The following is a 23127-nucleotide window of genomic DNA, read 5'->3' on the forward strand; positions in this document are numbered from 1 at the left end:
AATAATAATAATAATAATAATAATAATAATAATAATATATGCAGCAAGAGGAAAGATATACGAGTCAGTCTTGAGAAATAGTAAAAAAATAATAATAATAATAATAACAATATATTCAGCAAGAGGAAAGATGTACGAGTCAGTCTTGAATTATAATAATAATAATGATAATAATAATAATAATAATAATAATAATAACACTTTCATTGCCTTCATAAAACGTGTAATTGTATTTGGTTAACAGCTGTCGATTATATTCAGCAGTTTTTTCTTTATTTTTTCCTGAGTCTCATATTAGGACGATTTTTACACCTTCATTTCCGTAATTATAGCCAGACGTCTTCATCCCGGACGGGGTGGCTACAAACAAATCGCCTCCATGTCACCCTGTCTCCGCTGTCAGGCTACCCTCTCCCCAACTCACGACCCTTACTGATCTCTTCACCCTCCATCTCATCCCAGGAGCAGTATTCTTGGCTAGGAAGCTGACTTAACACCTCTTCCTTACCGAATTATTTCTATTCTGCTCCCTTATTATACTCTTGTGCGTTATTCATGCAGTCTGTGTCGATGTTAAAAAGATTGAAGAAGCAAAAATGATGTTTATGGGTAATGTGGAATAAATCGCTAAGGAAGAGGTGTTAGGGAGCCTCCTTACCCCACGAGAATACGGGCTAGGACTTCCCTTTCACCTTACCCACATACACACAAACACCATTAGTTATTATTATTATTATTACTATGATTATTACTACTGCTACTACTACTACTTCTACTAGTAATAAAACAATAGTGATAATAATAATAATAATAATAATAATAATAATAATGCTATTATTATTATTATTATTATCATTATTATTATCATTATTGTTATTATCATTATTGTTGTTATTATTTTTATTATTATTATTATTATTGTTATTATTATTATTATTATTATTATTATTATTTTACTGAGCTTGAAGTTCGCGTTTTAGACTTAGGTTAAATATAGTCTTCGCTAACTTATCACTACAACAGTCTTAAGTTCAAGGAAATTTGCGTGAAGTCTTAAAATAAAATAATCCGGAGGTAAAAAGAACGATATATAAGAAGGATCGAGTCGTACTGGAAAGAGTTGTAATCTCCTGACACCTCAATTCCCTTCGTTGGTCTCATGATAATATGCATGAGATGAGGTTTACGTGATTCTCCTCTCTCTCTCTCTCTCTCTCTCTCTCTCTCTCTCTCTAGTGACTTCTTATTTCTTGCTTCCATTTTCTTCCATCATCTTTAAATGTGAAATGGTGGCCAATATATTGTGTTATCCTGTTGTTTATTATTTTGTGTAAAAACTCGAGTGGTGTATAGTGTATGCAGAACGTCATGAATATTATAATTATGCTGAGAAAAATCATTATTATTAAAATTATAGACAGAATCATGAGTTAAAATTATGCACACAGAATCATCACTGTTAAAATTATAGAGAAGTAATTACTAATAGAATTATAGACAATCATTATTAAAATTATAGACAATGATTAGTATTAAAATTATAGACAGAATCATCAGTATTAAAATTATAGACAGAATTATTAGTATTAAAATTATAGAAAGAATTATTAGTATTAAAATTATAGACAATTATTAGTATTAAAATTATAGAAAGAATTATTAGTATTAAAATTATAGACAATTATTAGTATTAAAATTATAGACAATTATAAATATTAATATTATAGACAGAATCATCAGTATTAAAATTATAGACAGAATTATTAGTAATAAAATTATAGACAGAATTATTAGTATTAAAATTATAGACAGAATTATTAGTAATAAAATTATAGACAGAATTATTAGTATTAAAATTATAGACAGAATTATTAGTATTAAAATTATAGACAGAATTATTAGTAATAAAATTATAGACAGAATTATTAATATTAAAATTATAGACAGAATTATTAGTATGCAAATTATAGACAGAATTATTAGTATGCAAATTATAGACAGAATTATAGACAGAATTATTAGTATTAAAATTATAGACAGAATCATTAGTATTAAAATTATAGACAATTATTAGTATTAAAATTATAGGCCGAATTATTAGTATGCAAATTATAGACAGAATTATTAGTATTAGAATTGTAGACAATTATTACTATTAAAATTATAGACAGAATTATTAGTATTAGAATTATAGACAATTATTAGTATTAAAATTATAGACAATCAGTATTAAAATTATAGACAAAATTATTAGTATTAAAATTATAAACAGAATTATTAGTATTAAAATTATAAACAGAATTATTAGTATTAAAATTATAGACAATCATTACTATTAAAATTATAGACGATCATTACTATTAAAATTATAGAGAGAATCATTTAAATTATAGACAGAATCATTAGTATTAAAATTATAGACAAAATCATTACTGTTAAAATTATAGACAGAATTATTAGTATTTCTGTCTGCCTCTATTCCTATCTGTCTGTCTCTCTTCCTGTCTATCTTTGTCTGCCTCTCGTCCTATCTATCTGTCTATCTGCCTCTCTTCGTATCTTTTTGTCTGTCTGCCTCTCTTCCTATCCATCTCTGTCTCTCTCTCTTCCTATCTATCTTTTTCTGTCTGTCTCTCTTCCTATCTATCTTTGTCTGCCTCTGTTCCTATCTATCTTTGCCTCCCTCTCTTCCTGTCTGTCTTTATCTATCTACCTCTATTCCTATCTTTGTCTGTCTGCCTCTATTCCTATGTTTATCTATCTGCCTCTTCCTGTCCATCTGCCAATATCTATCTATCCATCAATTACCCATAAAATAAACAGGAAACGGCATTATCTTAACCTGACGGGATGGCGCGATTATAATTAACTTAAATAAAAAACCGTATTAGCTAATGAGATCAAAACCCTCGCAAATAACTGACAGAGCCGCATAAAAAAACGCATTTATATCCACTCTCTCTCCCACTCGCTAATTTAATCCACAACCGGAGAGAATTAAATAAACAAGTGCGCCAAATTTATCACCTGTCAAATTTCCCCGGGGTGGGTAGGACGGGGGTTGCCAGATACCTCCAGCCGCGCACCGTTCCCTGTTGTTATTGTTTGTGTTGATGTTGTGGATTCATGCCACCACCAGATAATTTTCTTTTTCTTTTTCAGCTTAGGAGTGACCAAAATAACGAAGTGGTTTACCTTTGCATGTCGTCAAAAGCGCTTAAGATATTTTGAAAGCACGTAAGGTATTTTGAAAGCTCTTAAGATATTTCGAAAGCTCTTAAGATATTTCGAAAGCTCTTAAGATATTTCAAAAGCTCTTAAGGTATTTTAAAAGCCCTTAAGATCTTTCGAAAGCGCTTAAGATATTTTGAAAGCGCTTAAAATATTTCAAAAGCTCTTAAGATATTTCGAAAGCGCTTAAGATATTTCAAAAGCGCGTAAGATATTTCGAAAGCTTTTAAGATATTTCGTGTTTCATTTTTCCCCTCTTCATATCAGCAAAACTCTTGTCTTTTGTGTATGTTTTCCTATTTCTGTCTCAATTTCTTCTATTTCTGGTTCATCCTGGTGGTGTCAGTGTTCTCGCTCTTAATTCTTGTTTCCACGCCCACACGCCATTGTGTGTGGGCAGATAACACACACACACACACACACACACACACACACACACACACACACACACACACACACACACACACAGACTTTAACACTCCCTCGCTACCCCGTTCTGATGTATAAAGAAAAATAAAATGAAAAACACTACCCCGTTCGGACATTATAAAAATAATAATATTAATAATAATAATAATAATAGTAATAATAATAATAATAATAATAATAATAATAAACTCCTGTATTGCCTAATCGTGGACCATTGGGTAACCCCGCTGTGTTTTGGTAATCCTGCCATCTGCTGTGATTAACGGAGGAAATATGCCACTCTTTAATATGATGCTGTTTAATATGCTCTCTGAATATCCTGCTCTTTAAATATGCTGCTCTTTGATATGCTCTCTAAATATACTGCTCTTTGATATGCCCTCTAAATATGTTGCTCTTTAAATATACTGCTCTTTAAATATGCTACCCTTTAAATATGCTGCTCTTTAATAATGCTGCTCTTTAATTAGGCTGCTCCTTAAGTATGTTGCTCTTTACATAACCTGCTCTTTAAATATGCAACCCTTTAAATAGGCTGCTCTTTAATTATGCTTCCCTTTAAATATGCTGCTCTTTAAATATTCCGCTCTTTAATATACTGCAATTTAAATATGCCGCTCTTTAAATATGCCGCTCTTTAATATGCTGCTCTTTAAATATGCTGCTCCTTAAATATGTTGCTCTTTACATAACCTGCTCTTTAAATATCCTGCCATTTAAATATGCCACTCTTTAAATATGCCTCTCTAATATGCTGTCTTTAATATGCTGCTCTTTAAATATGCTGCTCTTTAAATAATATGCTCTTTAATTATGCTGCTCTTTAAATACGATGCTCTTTAATATGATCCTCTTTAATTATGCTGCACTTTAAATATGCTTCCCTTTAAATGTGCCGCTCTTTAATATGTTGGTCTTTAATTATAATGCCCTTTAAATATGATGCTCTTTATGCTGCTCTTTAAATATGCTGATCTTTAATATGCTACCCCTTAAATCGTGGCTCAATCGGTAGAGACGTGGCCTGCCGTTCTAACGGACCCAGGTTCAAATCCCCGCTGGGGCAGGGAACAGTTTAAAGATTTGAATTTCATTAAATCAGGCTTTACTGATCTACCAGAAGACCCGCCGACATGTCGTAAAAATACCCCCGCTAATACCAATACACCAGTCCTGTATGAGACAGCCCTAGCATGTATTCAAAATGGACGGTGGGTGTTAGCGCCGAAGTGGTGACATGTGGAGGTGTATGGTATGTAGGAGGACTGTTGGGCCTTGATAGCAGGCTGTGAAGCCTATGCCTAGAGTCGAACACATAAAAAAAATATATATATGCTGCTCTTTAAGTATGATGCTCTTTAATATGCCGCTCTTTAATTATGCTGCACTTTAAATATGCTTCCTTTTAAATATGATGCTCTTTAATATACTGCTCTTTAAATTTGACGCTCTTTAAGTATGCTACCCTTTAAATAGGCTGCTCTTTAAATACGATGCTCTTTAACATGTTCCTCTTTAAATATGCCACTTTAAATATCCAGCTCTTTAAATATGCTGCTTTTTAAAAATCCATTAAAAAAAAAAAAACAGTAGTGGCGGGAGCGACGGGGTTAATTAGGATATTGGAGGGTAATTAAGGGGGGAGGGGACAAGAAAGATGGATGAGGGCGAGGCAGTCGGGGTTTATTGTTTTTTATCGTTTTGACCTGTGTTTTAATGTGGGGTTGTAATTTTCTGGTGTGACTTATGTGAAGGAGAAGTGAAGGAGCGTTGTGGTGTGGTGTGGATGTGAAGCATTAGGAGAAACACGCTGAGGTGGTTTGGCCATGTGGAGACGATGGAGAGTGAGAGAGTTATGTGGAGAGAGAGACTGACAGATGAGGAAGTGAAGGAGCGTTGTGGTGTGGATGTGATAGGAAGCGTTATGAGAAACACATTGAGGTGGTTTGGCCATGTGGAGAGGATGGAGAGTGAGAGACTGACGAGGAGTTACGTGGAGAGACAGACTGACAGATGAGGAAGTGAAGGAGCGTTGTGGTGTGGATGTGAATGTGATAGGAAGCGTTAGGAAAAGCGCACTGAGGTGGTTTGGCCATGTGGAGAGAATGGAGAGTGAAAGACTGACGAGGAGAGTGTATGTAAGGTGGAGGGAGGGAGAGGGAAGGGGAGGCCAAGGATGAGATGGAGGAATGGAGTGGAGAAGTATATGAGGGAGGAGGGTGTGAGCTGGGAGCAGGGCAGTGAAATGGCGGGGGACGGCGACGTGGAGGCGATTTGTTTGTGGCCACCCCTTCCGGGATTAAGGCGTCTGGCAATAGATAGATAGATATATGTTGATATGTATTTGCACTGGAGGATTATATTGTGGGTTAATTAGGATGTGGGTTTTAATTGGAAAGGTCGACGGAAACTGACGATTATTATTTCTCTCTCTCTCTCTCTCTCTCTCTCTCTCTCTCCGATATGTACTAAGTTTATCCCTTCAGTCCGGTTACATGTTTAATTGTTTCTTACTTTGACGATTTTCAGCTTTTGGAAGATATGGTAAATTTGTGAACAAGTACTGTAGATTCGCGACCATAAATATCGTAGATCTGTGAGCATAAATACCATAGATTAGCGAACATAGATACCGAAGATTTGCGAACTTAAATTCCGAAGATTTGCGAACATAAATACCGAAGATTTGCGAACTTAAATTCCGAAGATTTGCGAACATAAATACCGAAGATTTGCGAACTTAAATTCCGAAGATTTGCGAACATAAATACCGAAGATTTGCGAATATAAATACCGAAGATTTGCGAACATAAATACCGAAGGTTTGCGAACGTAAATACCGAGGATTTGCGAACATAAATACAGAAGAGTGCGAACATAAACACCGAAGATTTGCGAAGATACCAAAGATTTGCGAACACAAATACCGAAGATTTGCCAACATAAATACCATGAGAATTTTATAAGAATAGTACGAGTATGAAGGTAGACTATTTATTGTAATTTTTAGGAGTGTATACTGGTTTATATTAATCGTAAACTGAAAGGAAAGATGCGTGATTAAAGCCAGATTTATTCAATGTAAGTACCTGTTTTATTTTATTTTATTTATTTATTTATTTTTATGCTGGGTAGTCTCGGGGTGTATTCAAGAAATCTTTGGAGGTGATTCTTATGGTAATTTTGAGTAAAAAAAAAAAAAAAGTATTATATATGAGCATGGAGGTGTGAGTTGGGAGAGGGGGGGTTCGAGTTGGGAGCAGGGCAGTGAAATGGAGAGGGGCAGGGCGACGTGGGGGCGATTTGTTTGTGGCCACCCCGAACGGGATTGAGGCGTCTGGCAATAGATAGATAGATAGATGGATGGATCGACTATACCAGTATAGAATTATAGTTACTGGAGAGCTTCAGTGTTAGGAGGAATAATTTAGTGTTAGGAGGAAGAATTTAGTGTTAGGAGGAAGAATTTAGTGTTAGGAGGAAGAATTTAGTGTTAGGAGGAAGAATTTGGTGTTAGGAGGAAGAATTTAGAGGAAGGATTTAGTGTTATCAGGAAGGATTTGGTGTTATGAGGAAGAATTTAGAGGAAGGATTTAGTGTTATCAGGAAGGATTTAGTGTTATCAGGAAGGATTTAGTGTTATCAGGAAGGATTTAGTGTTATCAGGAAGGATTTAGTGTTATCAGGAAGGATTTAGTGTTATCAGGAAGGATTTAGTGTTATCAGGAAGGATTTAGTGTTATCAGGAAGGATTTAGTGTTATCAGGAAGGATTTGGTGTTATCAGGAAGGATTTGGTGTTATCAGGAAGGATTTAGTGTTATCAGGAAGAATTTAGTGTTATCAGGAAGAATTTAGTATGAAGAAGAATTTTTGTCCATAAGGTCATCAGTAACTGTAGCATCTTAAAGGCTGAGAGTTAAAGACATTTTTATATTGCATTTTTACACATATTACCCACATAATAAGAAGTTAAAAAAAAAAAAAAAGTGACACCATATGTATCTGCACTTATATATTAACTTATTTATTATAAGTAAGTGGAATATGATAAACAAACCTTTTTATTATAAGTAAATGGAATATGATAAACGGGAAACTTGATCCTTATATTTTCTTGTAAGAGAGACTACATTTGCATATCCTTTTTTGTAGTACTTGTATGCTCTATGATTATAAATTATTATTATTATTATTATTATTATTATTATTATTATTATTTGACATTCCCTCTTTCTTCATCCTTTCCGACATTGATGATAATTCTTTTCTACCTACAGTGCACCTGTATTTACAATAACAACATCTCCCCAACAGTACTAACACAACATATTATTTTCTTCACAGATGGAGGTTAAAGATTCCCACTGCATATTCTATTTAAATCATTGTACAGCTTGACTTAAACTAGCCTAGCCTGACCTAACTTAACCTAACAACATATATTTTTAAAGACAAATCAGTGTTATGTCTCTCTTACGCTATCTTGGCCCAGATTTTCGTCCTTATGCAGCTTATTTCACGTAGCTCACTGGCAGATAAAGACAATGCTACGGTTCTGCATCTTTTCCATTGCACTTCTTCGTGACTAGCATCATGTTGAAGTGTTGATCTATTGCTACAAACTCCGCATTAAAGATGGAGAGATGGCAGTTTTAGGCCAAGTTAGAGTAAAATGAGTATAGTAGATGGGGTACTTTGCAAAGGTTCTAGATATTGTTTGGGATAAATCACTGAGACTATTTGTTGAGATCATGTGCTAAAAAATGACCTAACGTGAATGTTTTTGCCCTAGTTCCGTTTTCTGTATATGCTGTGACGTCACTTCTTAGCTTTCTGGATGTCAGATGCTGAAAATTAACGTCATGGCGTTATACCTTATAATTCAGTATTAATTCTTTCACCGCCTTTGATCAGACTTTTATATTCTGTTTTTTATTATTAACTGAACTAAATAATAATAATGTAAAAATAAAGAGGGGTCAAAAACTTGCATGTATCCTATTAAAGTGAAATTAAATATGAACAAATAATGTGAAGAAAGAGAGGTTGTCAAAAACTTACATGTGTCCTCTTAAGGTGAAAATAAATATGTTCAATTGAAGATATTGAAGTTAAGTGAGGTTTGGCTGGGTGATAATTTTGCTTCTTATAAATTTACCACATATATCGTCCTCAAATCATTTATTAATTCATTTATATATATTTGCATAATGTCTGTGTATAGCTCTAGTTACCATGGATGACATAGATTTATATTTAGTGTATTGGCATAGAAATTTGTTAGTTGGTCTGTATATTGGATAATGTTTATGCTCATTAGATATTTGAATTCCTCTGTATCTTTTTGCTAATTGAGTTTTTATGTTTGGTTTGTAAATAGTTGAGTTTGATTACAGCTGTTTGGGTTTAAAAAGAGTTTGGTTGGTAAAGTAGATGTTTTAGTTGGGGGAATCTTGGAGTTGTTTGAATACTCTGCATTTAATTGAGCTTTTTTTTAATTACCCTTTCACTATGGTGGCCTTTTTCATATTCGGTCCTTTTACCACCAGACGATTTTACTCAGCTTTTGAGAGCTCCCTTGTCATTTACTGAAGGATTGGATGGAGATTTTTTTCTTTTTGAGACTGAATAGAGGAAGGAAGAACAAAGGAAATAATAATAATAAAAATAATAATAATAATAATAAAAGATTGTCTGACTACCTACCTATGTCAGTATTTAACGTATACTTTAGCAACATTAAGGGGTTTCTCTGGCAGTATAAAGGTTTCTCTGGTAATATTGAAGGTTTCTCTGCCAGTATTAAAGGTTTCTCTGGTAGTATTGAAGGTTTCTCTGCCAGTATAAAAGGTTTCTCTTAAGCCTGTATCTGGAGACAGCAGTATATAAAAATGACGTTATAGTGAAGGGTTGAAATAATCCCTCCAAGTTGACGTCACTTTTTGCTATTTTTAGACGATTTTATTCAGCTTATGAGAAATTTTATGAGCCGGAGGGGTTAGATAAGGTCGCCAGTAGCGCTTTCACAACTAGGGGCTCCTCTGAACTGCCTGAAATTGTCTGGAGGTTGAAGTAGACTGAAGGTAAAGGCCGTGATACTGAAAGGGTGATTAGTTTGGCGTAGCTATTTGCGTTACATTATATTTCTGGCCTTGTTAGTTCAATATTAAAAACCCATTAGCTGTGTGTGTGTCCTCAGAGGCCGGGGTCGGTAAAAAAAAAAAAAAAAAGCTGAGATTATTCATTCCTGCTTTGTTTGTTCGGTGATGCCTGTTTATTCACCAGTTGTTTGTTTGTCTGTGTTTGTTAGACGATGAGCCGACCATCGTTGACGTCAACTTGATGCTTCGCTCCATCAGCAAGATTGATGACTATAACATGGTGAGTTTTGGTGTGCGACTCCGCTTACCCACCCACGCTTACTCACTGGTGACTCACCCCTCCTCTGACTCACTTCAGCTTTTTTTTTTTTTGTGCATTGCTACTCTGCCCACTGACTCAGCTTACCCACCCACGCTTACTCATCGGTGACTAACCCCTCCTCTGACTCACTTCAGGCTTGTGCTTACTTTGCCACTCTGCCTACTGACTCAGCTTACTGTCCATGCTTACTCATCGGTGCTCTGCCTACTGACTCCGCTTACCCATCCACGCTTACTCATCGGTGACTCACCCCTCCTGTGACTCACTTCAGCGTATTCTTTTGCTTTGTTACTCTGCCCACTGACTCTGCTTACTGTCCACGCTTACTCATCAGTGACTAACCCCTCCTCTGACTCACTTCAGGCTTGTGCTTACTTTGCTACTCGGCCTACTGACTCAGCTTACTGTCCACGCTTACTCATCGGTGACTCACCCCTTCTTTGACTCACTTCCAGCTATTTCTTATGCTTACTTTCTGTTACTTGGCTCAGTGACTCAGCTTACCCCTCCAAATTTACTCATGGGTGACTCGCCCTCTCTTCCGACTCAGCCGTATTTGTACTTTGTTACTCAGCATACTAGTCAGTGACTCACCCTCCCTCTGACTCACATGCAGCTTTATTGTTCTTTATGTTACTCAGCTTCCTCACTGACTCAGCCTGCTCCTCAGTGACTCACCTCCTCCCTGACCTTCATACATCGTTTTTGTGCCTTGTTACTCAGCTTACCCATCCTCGCTGACTCATAGGTTTATTCACACAGGTGACTCAATGTAACTCACTTCCTGACTCACCTCCAGCTTCTCTTTGCGCTTATTTTGTGTTGATGTATTTCACTGATTGATGAGTAACGTGGTGAATTTTGGTGTCTGACTCAGCTTACTCATCCAAGCGTAGGAGAGTCACCCCTTCCCATCCCTGACTCACCCTTGTGTTTATTTGTATTCACTTGACTCATCCAGTTTTAAAAGACTCACCCTGACTCACTTGCTTCATTACATTCACTCACGCGTACTCATTCACCCACCTTACTTATTCACGCTTACTCATCCACCCTATCTTATTCATTCCTTTACTCATTACTTGCTTTATTGTGCTTTTACTCATCCTCCTCATCCAGGTATAAGGCCACTCATTCACCCACTTACACTTACTCATCCAACTGCCATATCTTACTCAATCCTTTACTCACTCATTGTTTTATTGCGTTTTTACTCATCTTCAAAGCCTAAGCTGGTTCACTCACCCTTACTCAGCTTACTCATCCACTGTCTTACTCATTCCGTCTCACTCATATCCTGCTTTATTCTACTGTTACTCATCCTCCTCATCCTCCCTCTTACTCACTCTTACCCATCAAACCTCATTCATCTTAGGTTGGGACTCATGCTCTCTCTTACGTGTGTGTGTGTGTGTGTGTGTGTGTGTGTGTGTGTGTGTGTGTGTGTGTGTGTGCGAGAGAGAGGGAGGGAGGGCTGTGTGTGTGTGTGCGAGAGAGGGAGGGAGGGCTGTGTGTGTGTGCGAGAGAGAGAGAGAGGGCTGTGTATGTGTGTGTGTGTGTGTGTGCGAGAGAGAGAAAGAGAGAGGTGTATGTGTGTGTGTGTGTGTGTGCGAGAGAGGTGTGTGTGTGTGTGTGTGTGTGTGTGTGTGTGTGCGAGAGAGAGAGAGAGAGGTGTATGTGTGTCTGTGTGTGCGAGAGAGAGAGGGAGGGAGGGAGGGCTGTGTATGTGTGTGTGTGTGTGTGTGTGTGCGTGCGTGCGAGAGAAAGGGAGGGCTGTGTATATATGTGTGTGTGTGTGTGTGCGCGAGAGAGAGAGAGGTGTATATGTGTGTATAGATAGATAGATAAATAAATAGATAGATATACATACTTAGATACCTCAGCCCATAAAGCTAAAATAAAAATAGATATATATGAATATGCACGTAGTCATATTGTTAGAAATAGGGAAATAATTCGATACTGTTAAATTAGACCAACTAAGAAAATAGATAAATATATAGAGATAGATAGAATTAGGCACACAGGCAGATAGATAGATAGCAAGTCCAAAGAGTGAAAAATAAAGTTGGCTCTAAAACTATCTTGCTGGACGATAGATAGATAGAGATATAGAAATAGATAGTACGGAATGGCCCAGCTGCCTTCCACCTTCCCACCCTATGCATACATGAATACCAATGCTGTGTGCGTGTGTGTGTGTGTGTGTGTGTGAAAGAGAGAGGGGGAGGTATTGATGTGTGTATTTGTGTGAAAGGGAACGGTTTTGTGTGTGTGTGTGTGAGAGAGAGAGAGAGAGATGGTTTTGTATATGTGAAAGAGAGGGGTAGGTACTGATGTGTGTATTTGTGTGAAAGGGGGACGGTGTGTGTGTGTGTGTGTGTGTGTGTGTGTGTGTGTGTGTGTGTGTGTGTGTGTGTGTGTGAGAGAGAGAGAGAGAGAGAGAGAGAGAGAAGTGTTTTTTTGTGAGGGGGGGAGAGGAGTTACAGTTTGTGCGTGTATGTTGTGTGAATGTTTGCGTGTGTGTGATCGCGAAGAGGATTGGTTTATGTGTTTTGGTGAGAGAGAGAGAGAGAGAGAGAGAGAGAGAGAGAGAGAGAGAGAGAGAGAGAGAATTTGGGTGTACAATGAATTCTGTCTCAAACCCTTATATCTCTAAATGTCTTCTGAGCCTAATTAAGTCAGGGTTCCTTTCTATCTATCTATCTGTCTATTGCCAGACGCCTTAATCCCGTAAGGGGTGGAAATAGATAGATAGATAGATAGACACTCCGACAGACTTTTGGGTTTGCAAGGTAATATTTGCCCATTTTCTGTTATTTATTTATTTATTTTTCCTATCTTCATTTGTAAAAAAAAATCTGTATGGACCTTTATTCATTCACGCCTTATCCTCAGCCTTTATTTGACCTTACATGGCACTCTGACCTCTGACCTCTTGCTCCTTAAAACAGGTCACCCGCTTCACTGACCCTCATCTGTGCCACCGAGTTTGGTTGAAGTGTAATCCGTTTGAGAAATTTCGTACATAATTAGAGTTCTTTATTTTCTTATGTACATTATTGGACTGTGTGTGTGTGTGTGAGAGAGAGAGAGAGAGAGAGAGAGAGAGAGAGAGAGAGAGAGAGAGAGAGAGAGAGAGTTATTAATATATTCAGATACTTTTTAAGATATTCAGATTCTTATTCAGATATTCAGATTCTTATTAAGACATTCAGATACTGATTCAGATATTCAGATACTTATTGAGATATTTAGATACTTATTGAGATATTTAGATACTTATTGAGATATTTAGATACTTATTGAGATATTCAGATACTTATTGAGATATTCAGATACTTATTCAGATATTCAGATACTTATTCAGATATTCAGATACTTATTCAGATATTCATATACTTATTCAGATATTCAGATACTTTTTAAAGATACTTATTAGCCTCAAAATAAATCCTCGTAGTGAAGGGATTTAATAGAACGATATATATATAAATTCTACAGATGAAAAAATAATAAAAAAAAACTGAATTTTTACATTATGATATGGAAATGAAAGAGGCATCAGAATTCAAGAGAGGCGTGGATTTTATTTTTTTTAGGCCTAAGCTGGTATAGGCCTAGGATGCTCACACCACACGTGCATTTTTGAGAGAGAGAGAGAGAGAGAGAGAGAGAGAGAAATTCTAATAGGGTAGAATGAGTGGTGGTTTTATTATTATTCATTATTATTATTATTGTGTTGTGTTCGTTTTGTTTTACCATTCATATTATTATTTTCACATACTGCCATCATTATCTTACTTCTTTTCAGCGAGTATCATCATTATCATCATCACCATCATCATCATCAGTATCCCATCATTCATTTTATCCTCAATTATCCTCCTCCTCCTCCTCATCATCATCATCATCATTATCCTCCTCCTCCTCCTCCTTCTCCTCCTCCTCCTCCTCATCATCATCATCATCATTATTATCATTCTTCTCCTCCTCCTCCTCCTCCTCCTCCTCATCATCATCATCATCATCATCATCATCATCATCATCACCACCATCATCATCATCATCATCATTATTATCATCATTCTCCTCCTCCTCCTCTTCCTCCTCCTCCTCCTCCTCATCATCATCATCATCATCATCATCATCATCATCATCTTCCTCCTCCTCCTCCTCATCATCATCATCATCATCATCATCATCATCATTATCATTCTCCTCCTCCTCCTCATCATCATCATCATCATCATCATCATCATCATCATTATCCTCCTCCTCCTCCTCCTCCTCATCATCATCATCATCATTATCCTCCTCCTCCTCCTCCTCATTATCATCATCATCATCATCATCATCATCATCATCATCATCACCACAATGTCTCTCGTGTTCAACAAACCAGGTAAATGTATTGCACCCTTGCCTGTCTTCCTATACTCCTTTCACTTTAACTTGGCCTTAAAATCCCATCTCTCCATATTGAGCAGCAGATTAACAACACTAGAATATGGTGCCTGTCACGAAGAAGTGCTGTGGAAAGGGTATAGAGCCATAGCATTATCTTTCTGCCACTAAGTTATCTAAAAAAAAAAAAAATGGACGAAAATCTGGGCCAAGTTAAGATGAAAGAATTATTGCAACTTCCTAATCAATGTAGTTAGTGTGTATTGCAATGTATGTTTGTATGTAGCGTTTTTTTTTTTTTCTTTCGGTATGCCTGGCAGTTTTATATATCTTGGAAGGATGAAGGTTCGCCTAATATTTCACCAGTTTTGTTCACTTGCCTCAGCTGGGTAATATTCGTAAGCTGAGAGAGGCTAAGTGTATTGCTCTGCCTAATATTGCACCGCTTCTACATGTCACTTTCCTGAGCTGGGTAATATTCCTAAGCTGAGAGAGACTTGGCATTCCTCAGCTTAATATTGCACCTCTTCTACTTGTCACTTTCCTCTGCTGGTTAATATTCCTAAGCTGAGAGGCACTTGGCATTTCTCAGCTTAATATTGCACCTCTTTTACTTGTCACTTGCCTCAGCTGGGTAATATTCCTAAGCTGAGAGGCACTTGGCATTTCTCTGCTTAGTATTTCACCTCTTCTACGTGTCACTTTCCTCAGCTGGGTAATATTCCTAAGCTGAGAGGCACTTGGCATTTCTCTGCTTAGTATTTCACCTCTTCTACATGTCACTTTCCTTTGCTGGTTAATATTCCACAGCTGAGGGAGGTTTGGTGTGTTTCTGTGGCCATAGATGATTCTCTTTGATGCGTCTGGGAGGAAAGTGACTGACGTGATATAAGTGTGAAGTAGACGAAGTAGAATATTAGGCGAGATCTAAGTGTAAAGTAGACGAGTAGAACATTAGGCGAACTTATTATTTCCAAGTGTACAAATATTTCTCTGTGTTGCATGTTGAAATGAATGTTGCCCTCTTGCATTTAAAGGTGAATGTTTATCCTTGCACGAACGCACGAAAAAAAAAAAAAAAAAATCCCAAATCCTGTAGGGTTAACTCAAGTATAACCATGTAAACACTTTCTAAAATTCTCTAACATATTCCCCTACACTTATCTAACAAAAGGTGTTCTATTGTAAGTATATAAGTAACAAGCAGTCTAAGAAAGGGAGTTTTTTCCTAACACTTTTCTAACATTAATATTAACTAATATTTTAGTAACAAGAATGAGAAAATTGAATATACGAGTATGTCCCACAAAGAACACTGAAGATATATTATTATTATTATTATTATTATTATTATTATTATTATTATTATTATTATTACTGCTACTACTACTACTGCTACTACTACTACTATTATTATTATTATTATTATATATTATATATTATTACTACTACTACTACTACTATACTACTACTACTACTATTATTGTTATTATTATTATTATTATTATTGTTGCTGCTTTTTATTATACTCTGGACTACAGCTGCCTAGCCACGGACCCCTACGCCTCGAAAGGGGTGATATGGGACAGACATCAATTTTCTTTTTCGAAATTTCCATTGCAACGACAACATCATTTTAATTTAGTGTTACTTACGCAGGATAAGTTTATTTTTCAGTATTATCGTCTTGGGGTAGGAAGAGAATGCAAAAAAAATGAAAGCCATATTGAGCGAATTAAAATGAACGTTAATGAGAAATATTGTCATTCTGAATACCAAATGGATCTGTTGTAGTAATATTATGTGTTTATTAATATACGATAGATTATTAGAACTATTAGCACGATACAGGAAAAGAATATATATCGCAAGTGACAATATCGAATGCATGTTTACCAAGTCATATATTTCTGTTGTAGTAATATTACGTGTTTATTAATGTACGATAGATCTCGAGAACTTACTACGATACAGAAAAAAATATATATCGTAGGTGACTATCGAATGCATGTTTACAAGTCATATATATTTCTGTTGTAGTAATATAACGTGTTTATTAATATACGATAGATTTCTAGAACTTTTACTGCGATACAGGAAAAACTATATATCGTGACAATATCAAAATCATGTTTACAAGTCATATATTTCCGAATCTAATGAAAGTTTCGGAAAATAATAAAAATTTCAGAATAATCAAATTTCGCGAATGATTTAAAATGTTTCTAAAATTGTAGTATTATATTTTGGAGAAGTATTACATGTTTCGGAATATCACGGGGAAACTTTAGAAATTTTACAGCGAAATGAAAAAAATATCGCGGTTGACATGAGAGGCCAGTCAACGTAAATAACACCACGTAAAAATGACAACAAAGGGGAGGGGCCACAGTGACGTCACACCTAAGCCCCGCCCCCAGCACACGCCAGCCAACCAATCCGCGTGCTCCCTCGTCCGTCCGTGGTTGTGGTGGTGGTGGGGGGGTATATTTATAAACTTTGGCTTAAGTTTGGTATAGATGTGGATTCGTGACACCTCATCCGTAACGATTTATTCTTAACTCCTCACTATCTCCAGCTATGTTTTTCTACAAACTCTTGGTATTAAAACGGTATAAGTAACATACAGGGGAGTGTTAATATTTAAAAAGCAGAATAAGTCGCCAAGGTAGAGGTGTTATGAAGCCAAGAAAATTTGTATATATAGAACTAGATCTATGGCTATTATTTCCTGTTTTTTATGGAGCCGTTTTTTTGTTATATTTCTTTGTAGCCTTTTCTTATGGTTTTTTCTTTTTTTTTTTTGGTATATATAACTTTTTGGCCGGTTCCAAAGTCCAGGAAATCCTTAATAGTCTGTGTGTCCTCTTGTCGACCTGGGAGGCTTCCTTAACACCTTTTCTATAGCGATTTATTTTCGGTATTACATCCTCATTTTTCTCCTATGTGATTTTTATATGTTTTTGGTACCGACGTAGACTGTGTAAATATTCAAGATTATTTAACATGTCTTGCATAATAAATCGCTAAGGAACAGGTGCTTGGGAATATGGTCGAGATAATTGATTTAGGTTTAAGTAAAAGGGTCAGTTCAATTCTTAGGCATCTTTGTTGTATGAAGTTTTAATTTTGTCATTATTTTTACCTTCATACTTTGTTTTCTTCTGTAATTGGGTGTTTTATTTACCTTCATACTTTATTTTCTTCAGTAATTGGGTGTTTTATTTACCTTCATACTTTATTTTCTTCAGTAATTGGGTGTTTTATTTACCTTCATGCTTTATTTTCGTGTGTAATGGGTGTTTTATTTATTTACCTTTATCGTACTTTATTTTCTTCTGTAATTGGGTGTTTTATTTATTTACCCCTATCATACTTTATTTTCTTCTGTAATTGGGTGTTTTATTTACCTTCATACTTTATTTTCCTCTAATTAGGTGTTTTATTTACCTTTATTTTTCTTCTGTAATTGGGTGTTTTATTTACCTTCATACTTTCTTTTCTTCAGTAATTGGGTGTTTTATTTACCTTTATACTTTATTTTCTTCTGTAATTGGGTGTTTTATTTACCTTCATACTTTATTTTCCTCTAATTAGGTGTTTTATTTACCTTTATTTTCTTCTGTAATTGGGTGTTTTATTTATTTACCCCTATCATACTTTATTTTCTTCTGTAATTGGGTGTTTTATTTACCTTTATTTATGTTCTTCAGTAATTGGGTGTTTTATTTACCTTCATACTTTATTTTCTTCTGTAATTGGGTGTTTTTATTTAGGTATTATTAAAGTATGTGTTTTTTGCAGCTTTGAGTGATATAGTAATCTTATTTTTGTTAATCACGTGTTATTTATTTATTATTATTATTATTATTTTATTATATATTTTTTTTTGTTTAATAAATTCTATGGTAGGGTTCACTTTTAGAAATTCTTGTACATTGTGTCCTTAAGGTGTTTACAGGTTTATCCTCTCTGTCTGTCTGTTTGTCTGTCTGTCTGTCTGTCTCTCTCTCTCTCTCTCTCTCTCTCTCTCTCTCTCTCTCTCTCTCTCTCTCAAAAAAAAAAAAAAAAAAAAAAAAAAGAAAAAAAAAAAAAAGCCTGGTGCTCTATATCTGTTCATCTATCAACCTAATTTCTCTCTCTCTCTCTCTCTCTCTCTCTCTCTCTCTCTCTCTCTCTCTCTCAAAATATATCTATCCCAGTCTACCCCTTTGCTGGTGCCTTTTATCTATCCATCTATCTACCTACCTAATTTTTCTCTCTCTGTCTCTGTCTGTCTGTCTCTCTCTCTCTCTCTCTCTCTCTCTCTCTCTCAAAATATATCTATCCCAGTCTACCCCTTTGCTGGTGCCTTTTATCTATCTGTCTGTCTACCTCATGATTTTTCACCCATCCCCTTGCAATATATATCCATCAAATCTCTAGCATTGTCTAGAAAATAACACCTAATGCGATTTTCCCCATCCCTCTTTCAATCTATCTGTCTATCTACCTATCCATCTATCTATCTATAGTAATGTCTAAAAAGTTAATATCTATCCCATTGTACCCTGTATCTGGTGCATCTATTTTTTATCTGTCTGTCTATCTATCTCAAGTAATATATGTCTAAGATTAATGTCTGTCCTTTTGCTGATCTATCTATTCTTTCTATCTATCTCATCTCTGGTAATATATCTAAAAATACTATCTATCCCAGTCGACCCTTTGGCTAGTGCATCTATTTTTTCTCTATCTATCTATCTAACTATCCATCTATATCTCATCTCCAAAATATAAAAAATACTATCTATCCCGTTCTACTCCTTGGCTGGTGCATCTACCTATCTATCTATCTATCGGCCCCCCCCCGTCACCCACCAATTAACTCATCCTCTCACTCTAGCTCTAATGACACTAATTGGACCCCCCCCCATCCACCCCATCATCATCTCACTTCATCTGACTTCACTTGACTTCATTTCTCATTTGACTTCACTTGACGTCACTTCTCATCTGACTTCACTTGACGTCACTTCTCATCTGACTTCACTTCTCATCTGACTTCACTTGACTTCACTTCTCATTTGACTTCACTTGACGTCACTTCTCATTTGACTTCACTTGACTTCACTTCTCATTTGACTTCACTTGACTTCACTTCTCATTTGACTTCACTTGACGTCACTTCTCATTTGACTTCACTTCTCATTTGACTTCACTTGACTTCACTTCTCATTTGACTTCACTTGACTTCACTTCTCATTTGACTTCACTTGACGTCACTTCTCATTTGACTTCACTTGACTTCACTTCTCATTTGACTTCACTTGACTTCACTTCTCATTTGACTTCACTTGACTTCACTTCTCATTTGACTTCACTTGACGTCACTTCTCATCTGACTTCACTTCTCATCTGACTTCACTTGACTTCACTTCTCATTTGACTTCACTTGACTTCACTTCTCATTTGACTTCACTTGACTTCACTTCTCATTTGACTTCACTTGACTTCACTTCTCATTTGACTTCACTTGACTTCACTTCTCATTTGACTTCACTTCTCATTTGACTTCACTTGACTTCACTTCTCATTTGACTTCACTTGACTTCACTTCTCATTTGACTTCACTTGACTTCACTTCTCATCTGACTTCACTTGACTTCACTTCTCATTTGACTTCACTTCTCATCTGACTTCACTTGACATCGCCTCATCTCCTCTCGCCTCGCATCACTTCATCTCACTTTCCCTCACTTCATCTGACATCACTTGACTTCACTTATCAGACTTCACTTGACTTCTCCTCATCTGACATCACGTGACATCTCCCACACCTCATCTCACTTCACCTCGTCATCTGACATCACTTGACTTCATTTCACCTCATCTGACCTCACTTGACATCGTCCCCTCTCATCTCGCTTCACATCACGTCATCTCACTTCACCTCACATCATCTGACTTCACATGACGTCACTCCATCTCTGACCCTGTATCCGACGTCACCTTAACCTGACTTCATCCAGACCTGACCCCTCCTCATTTGACTTCACCCATGCCATACCTCGCCCAGTTTGACTTCATCTTGAGCTGACTTCTCCTGCTGTGACTTCCTCTTGGCCTGACATCACCTATCCTTTCCTTCCCCATCCAGTCCTACCCTGCCCTTCCCTGCCCTGCCCTGCCCAGCCCAGCCCTGCCCTGCCCTGCCCTGCCCTGCCCTGCCCAGCCCAGCCCTGCCCTGCCCAGCCCTGCCCTGCCCTACCCAACCCAACCCAACCCAACCCATCCCTACCTTACCGTACCCTACCCAACCCCCCAACCCAACCCAACCCAACCCAATCCTACTCCAACCCAACCCAACCCTTCCCTTTCCTTCCCTTCCCTTCCCTCTTCCTTTCCCTTCCCTTCCCTTCCCTTCCCTTCCCCTCTCCTCTCCTCTCCTCACCTCTCCTCACCTCACCTCTCCCCTGCCCTACCCAACGTCACACTCACCCTCTTACCACCTGTCTCCGCCGTGCCCTGCCGTGTCCTGCCGTGCCCTGCCGTGTCCTACAGGAGTACAGCGTCCAGTTGACCTTCAGAGAGGAATGGCAAGACGAGAGGCTCATGTTCGACGACCTGGGAGGTGAGGAAGAGATATTATTATTATTATTATTATTATTATTACTGTGATTATGATTACTACAACTACTACTATTACTACTACTACGACTACCACTACTACTACTACTACCGCCGTACTGTTATTATTATTATTATTATTATTATTATTATTACTCCTGCTGCTACTAAATATTATTATTGTTACAACTACTGCTACTACTACCCTTCTACTACTACTACTACTACTGTTATTATTATTATTGATATTAATTTTAACTCCTTCAGTCCGATGACCTATATTGAGTTTTCTTGGTCGCTGGAAATTATTTAGATTGATTTTTTTTTATCTGGTAGGGTTAGAGATTGCCTTTAATATACACTTTCACTAAAAATATCTCTTCAGCTGACTCTCTCTCTCTCTCTCTCTCTCTCTCGGTAGACTAAAAAATGCATCATCAGACCGAAAGGCTTAAAGATACATATCCCATTATTATTTGGGCCAGAATGTCTCTTTCTCCATATTGACTGCAAATTTGTAACAAGACATCTGTTTTTATGTTAGATTGTAACAACTCTGATCACTCTGACTTGGCCTGAAATTGATGTCTCTCCATCTTTGATCACTGAGCTGTAACAAGAGACTAAAATTAGATTCTGATGCAAGTCATGAAGAAGTGCTGTGGATAAGATGTACAGCAGAGGTATAGTAATGCTTGATTTCTGCCATTGAGCTGCTCATTATACAATATATATATATATATATATATATATATATATATATATATATATATATATATATATATATATATATATAGAGAGAGAGAGAGAGAGAGAGAGAGAGAGAGAGAGGAGGAGGAGGTACGACAATCACAGTCAAGTTAAGATAGCTGGACCATACTTAGAATTTTCTCTCCTTGGTTCTTGATATTATTTCATGTTTATGTGGGGAAGATGATGCTGATGATGAATGTTTTACCTGTCTTCACACAATATCACCTGTGCTTGTCAGGTCGCATCAAGTACCTGACGCTGACTGAGCCGAGTAAGGTGTGGATGCCGGATCTCTTCTTCAAGAACGAGAAGCTGGGTCACTTCCACGACATCATCCTGCCCAACGTGTACCTCCGCATCTTTCCCAACGGCGGAGTCCTCTACAGCATTAGGTAAGGTGTAGGGGAGGTGTAGATGGGTGTAGGGATGAAAAAGGGTGTAAGTGAAGGGTGTTAGGTGGATGTGGAAGGGTGGAATAGGTGTAGACGAGTGTGTGAGTAGCTTTAGGGGAGGTGTAGATGGATGGACGTGTGAGTGGATGTGGATGGAGAGTGAGAGGTGGATATAGAAGGGTAGAATTGGTGTAGACGAGTGTGTGGTTGTTTGAGCGGTTGTAGGTGGGTGTGGGTGAGGTGTAGTGATGTGTATGTGAGTGTGGGAGAAGTGTAGTGATGCGTATGTGGGTGTGGGAGAGGTGTAGTGATGTGTAGGTGGGTGTGAGGGAGGTGTAGTGATGTGTAGGTGGGTGTGGGAGAGGTGTAGTGATGTGTAGGTGGGTGTGGGAGAGGTGTAGTGATGTGTAGGTGGGCGTGGGAGGTGTAGTGATGTGTAGGTGGGTGTGGGGGAGGTGTAGTGATGTGTAGGTGGGCGTGGGAGGTGTAGTGATGTGTAGGTGGGTGTGGGGGAGGTGTAGTGATGTGTAGGTGGGTGTGGGGGAGGTGTAGTGATGTGTAGGTGGGTGTAAGAGGTTTCAGCAAGAGTGTCAGTACGTGGATTTGGCCTAAAAGGGTGGAGGTAGGGTGTGGATGTGTAGTTGAGGTGTAGGATGATTGAGGTAGGTTGTAGGAGAGGTGTAGCTGGTTGGAAGTGGGATGAAAAGATGGGTAAGTGTGTGTATTTGGTGTAGCAGGGTGTGGTGATGGAGTGTGAGGACGTGTTGATAGGATGGTGTAGTGTAGGTAGGATATGGAGAGGTGGGGAAAGGTGTATCGAATTGTGTGTGTGTGTGTGTGTGTGTGTGTGTGTGTGTGTGTGTGTGTGGGATCGTATATTA

General features: G+C 37.3%; 1 protein-coding gene across 1 annotated transcript in view; it reads left to right on the forward strand.

The window, feature by feature from the left end:
• The window catches only part of LOC145401714 (glutamate-gated chloride channel-like), a 221133-nt gene that overhangs the window by 170077 nt on the left and 27929 nt on the right, over positions 1-23127 (forward strand). Inside the window, exons 3-5 of the mRNA XM_080273896.1 lie at positions 9973-10043; positions 21036-21105; positions 22093-22246. Of these exons, the coding sequence (XP_080130022.1) occupies positions 9973-10043; positions 21036-21105; positions 22093-22246 (295 nt within the window). The remainder of the gene's footprint in view (positions 1-9972; positions 10044-21035; positions 21106-22092; positions 22247-23127) is intronic.

This window comes from Coenobita brevimanus, chromosome 56 (assembly GCF_032717465.1).
Source record: "Coenobita brevimanus isolate Jiangsu-jjx chromosome 56, ASM3271746v2, whole genome shotgun sequence".
Classification (NCBI taxonomy): domain Eukaryota; kingdom Metazoa; phylum Arthropoda; class Malacostraca; order Decapoda; family Coenobitidae; genus Coenobita; species Coenobita brevimanus.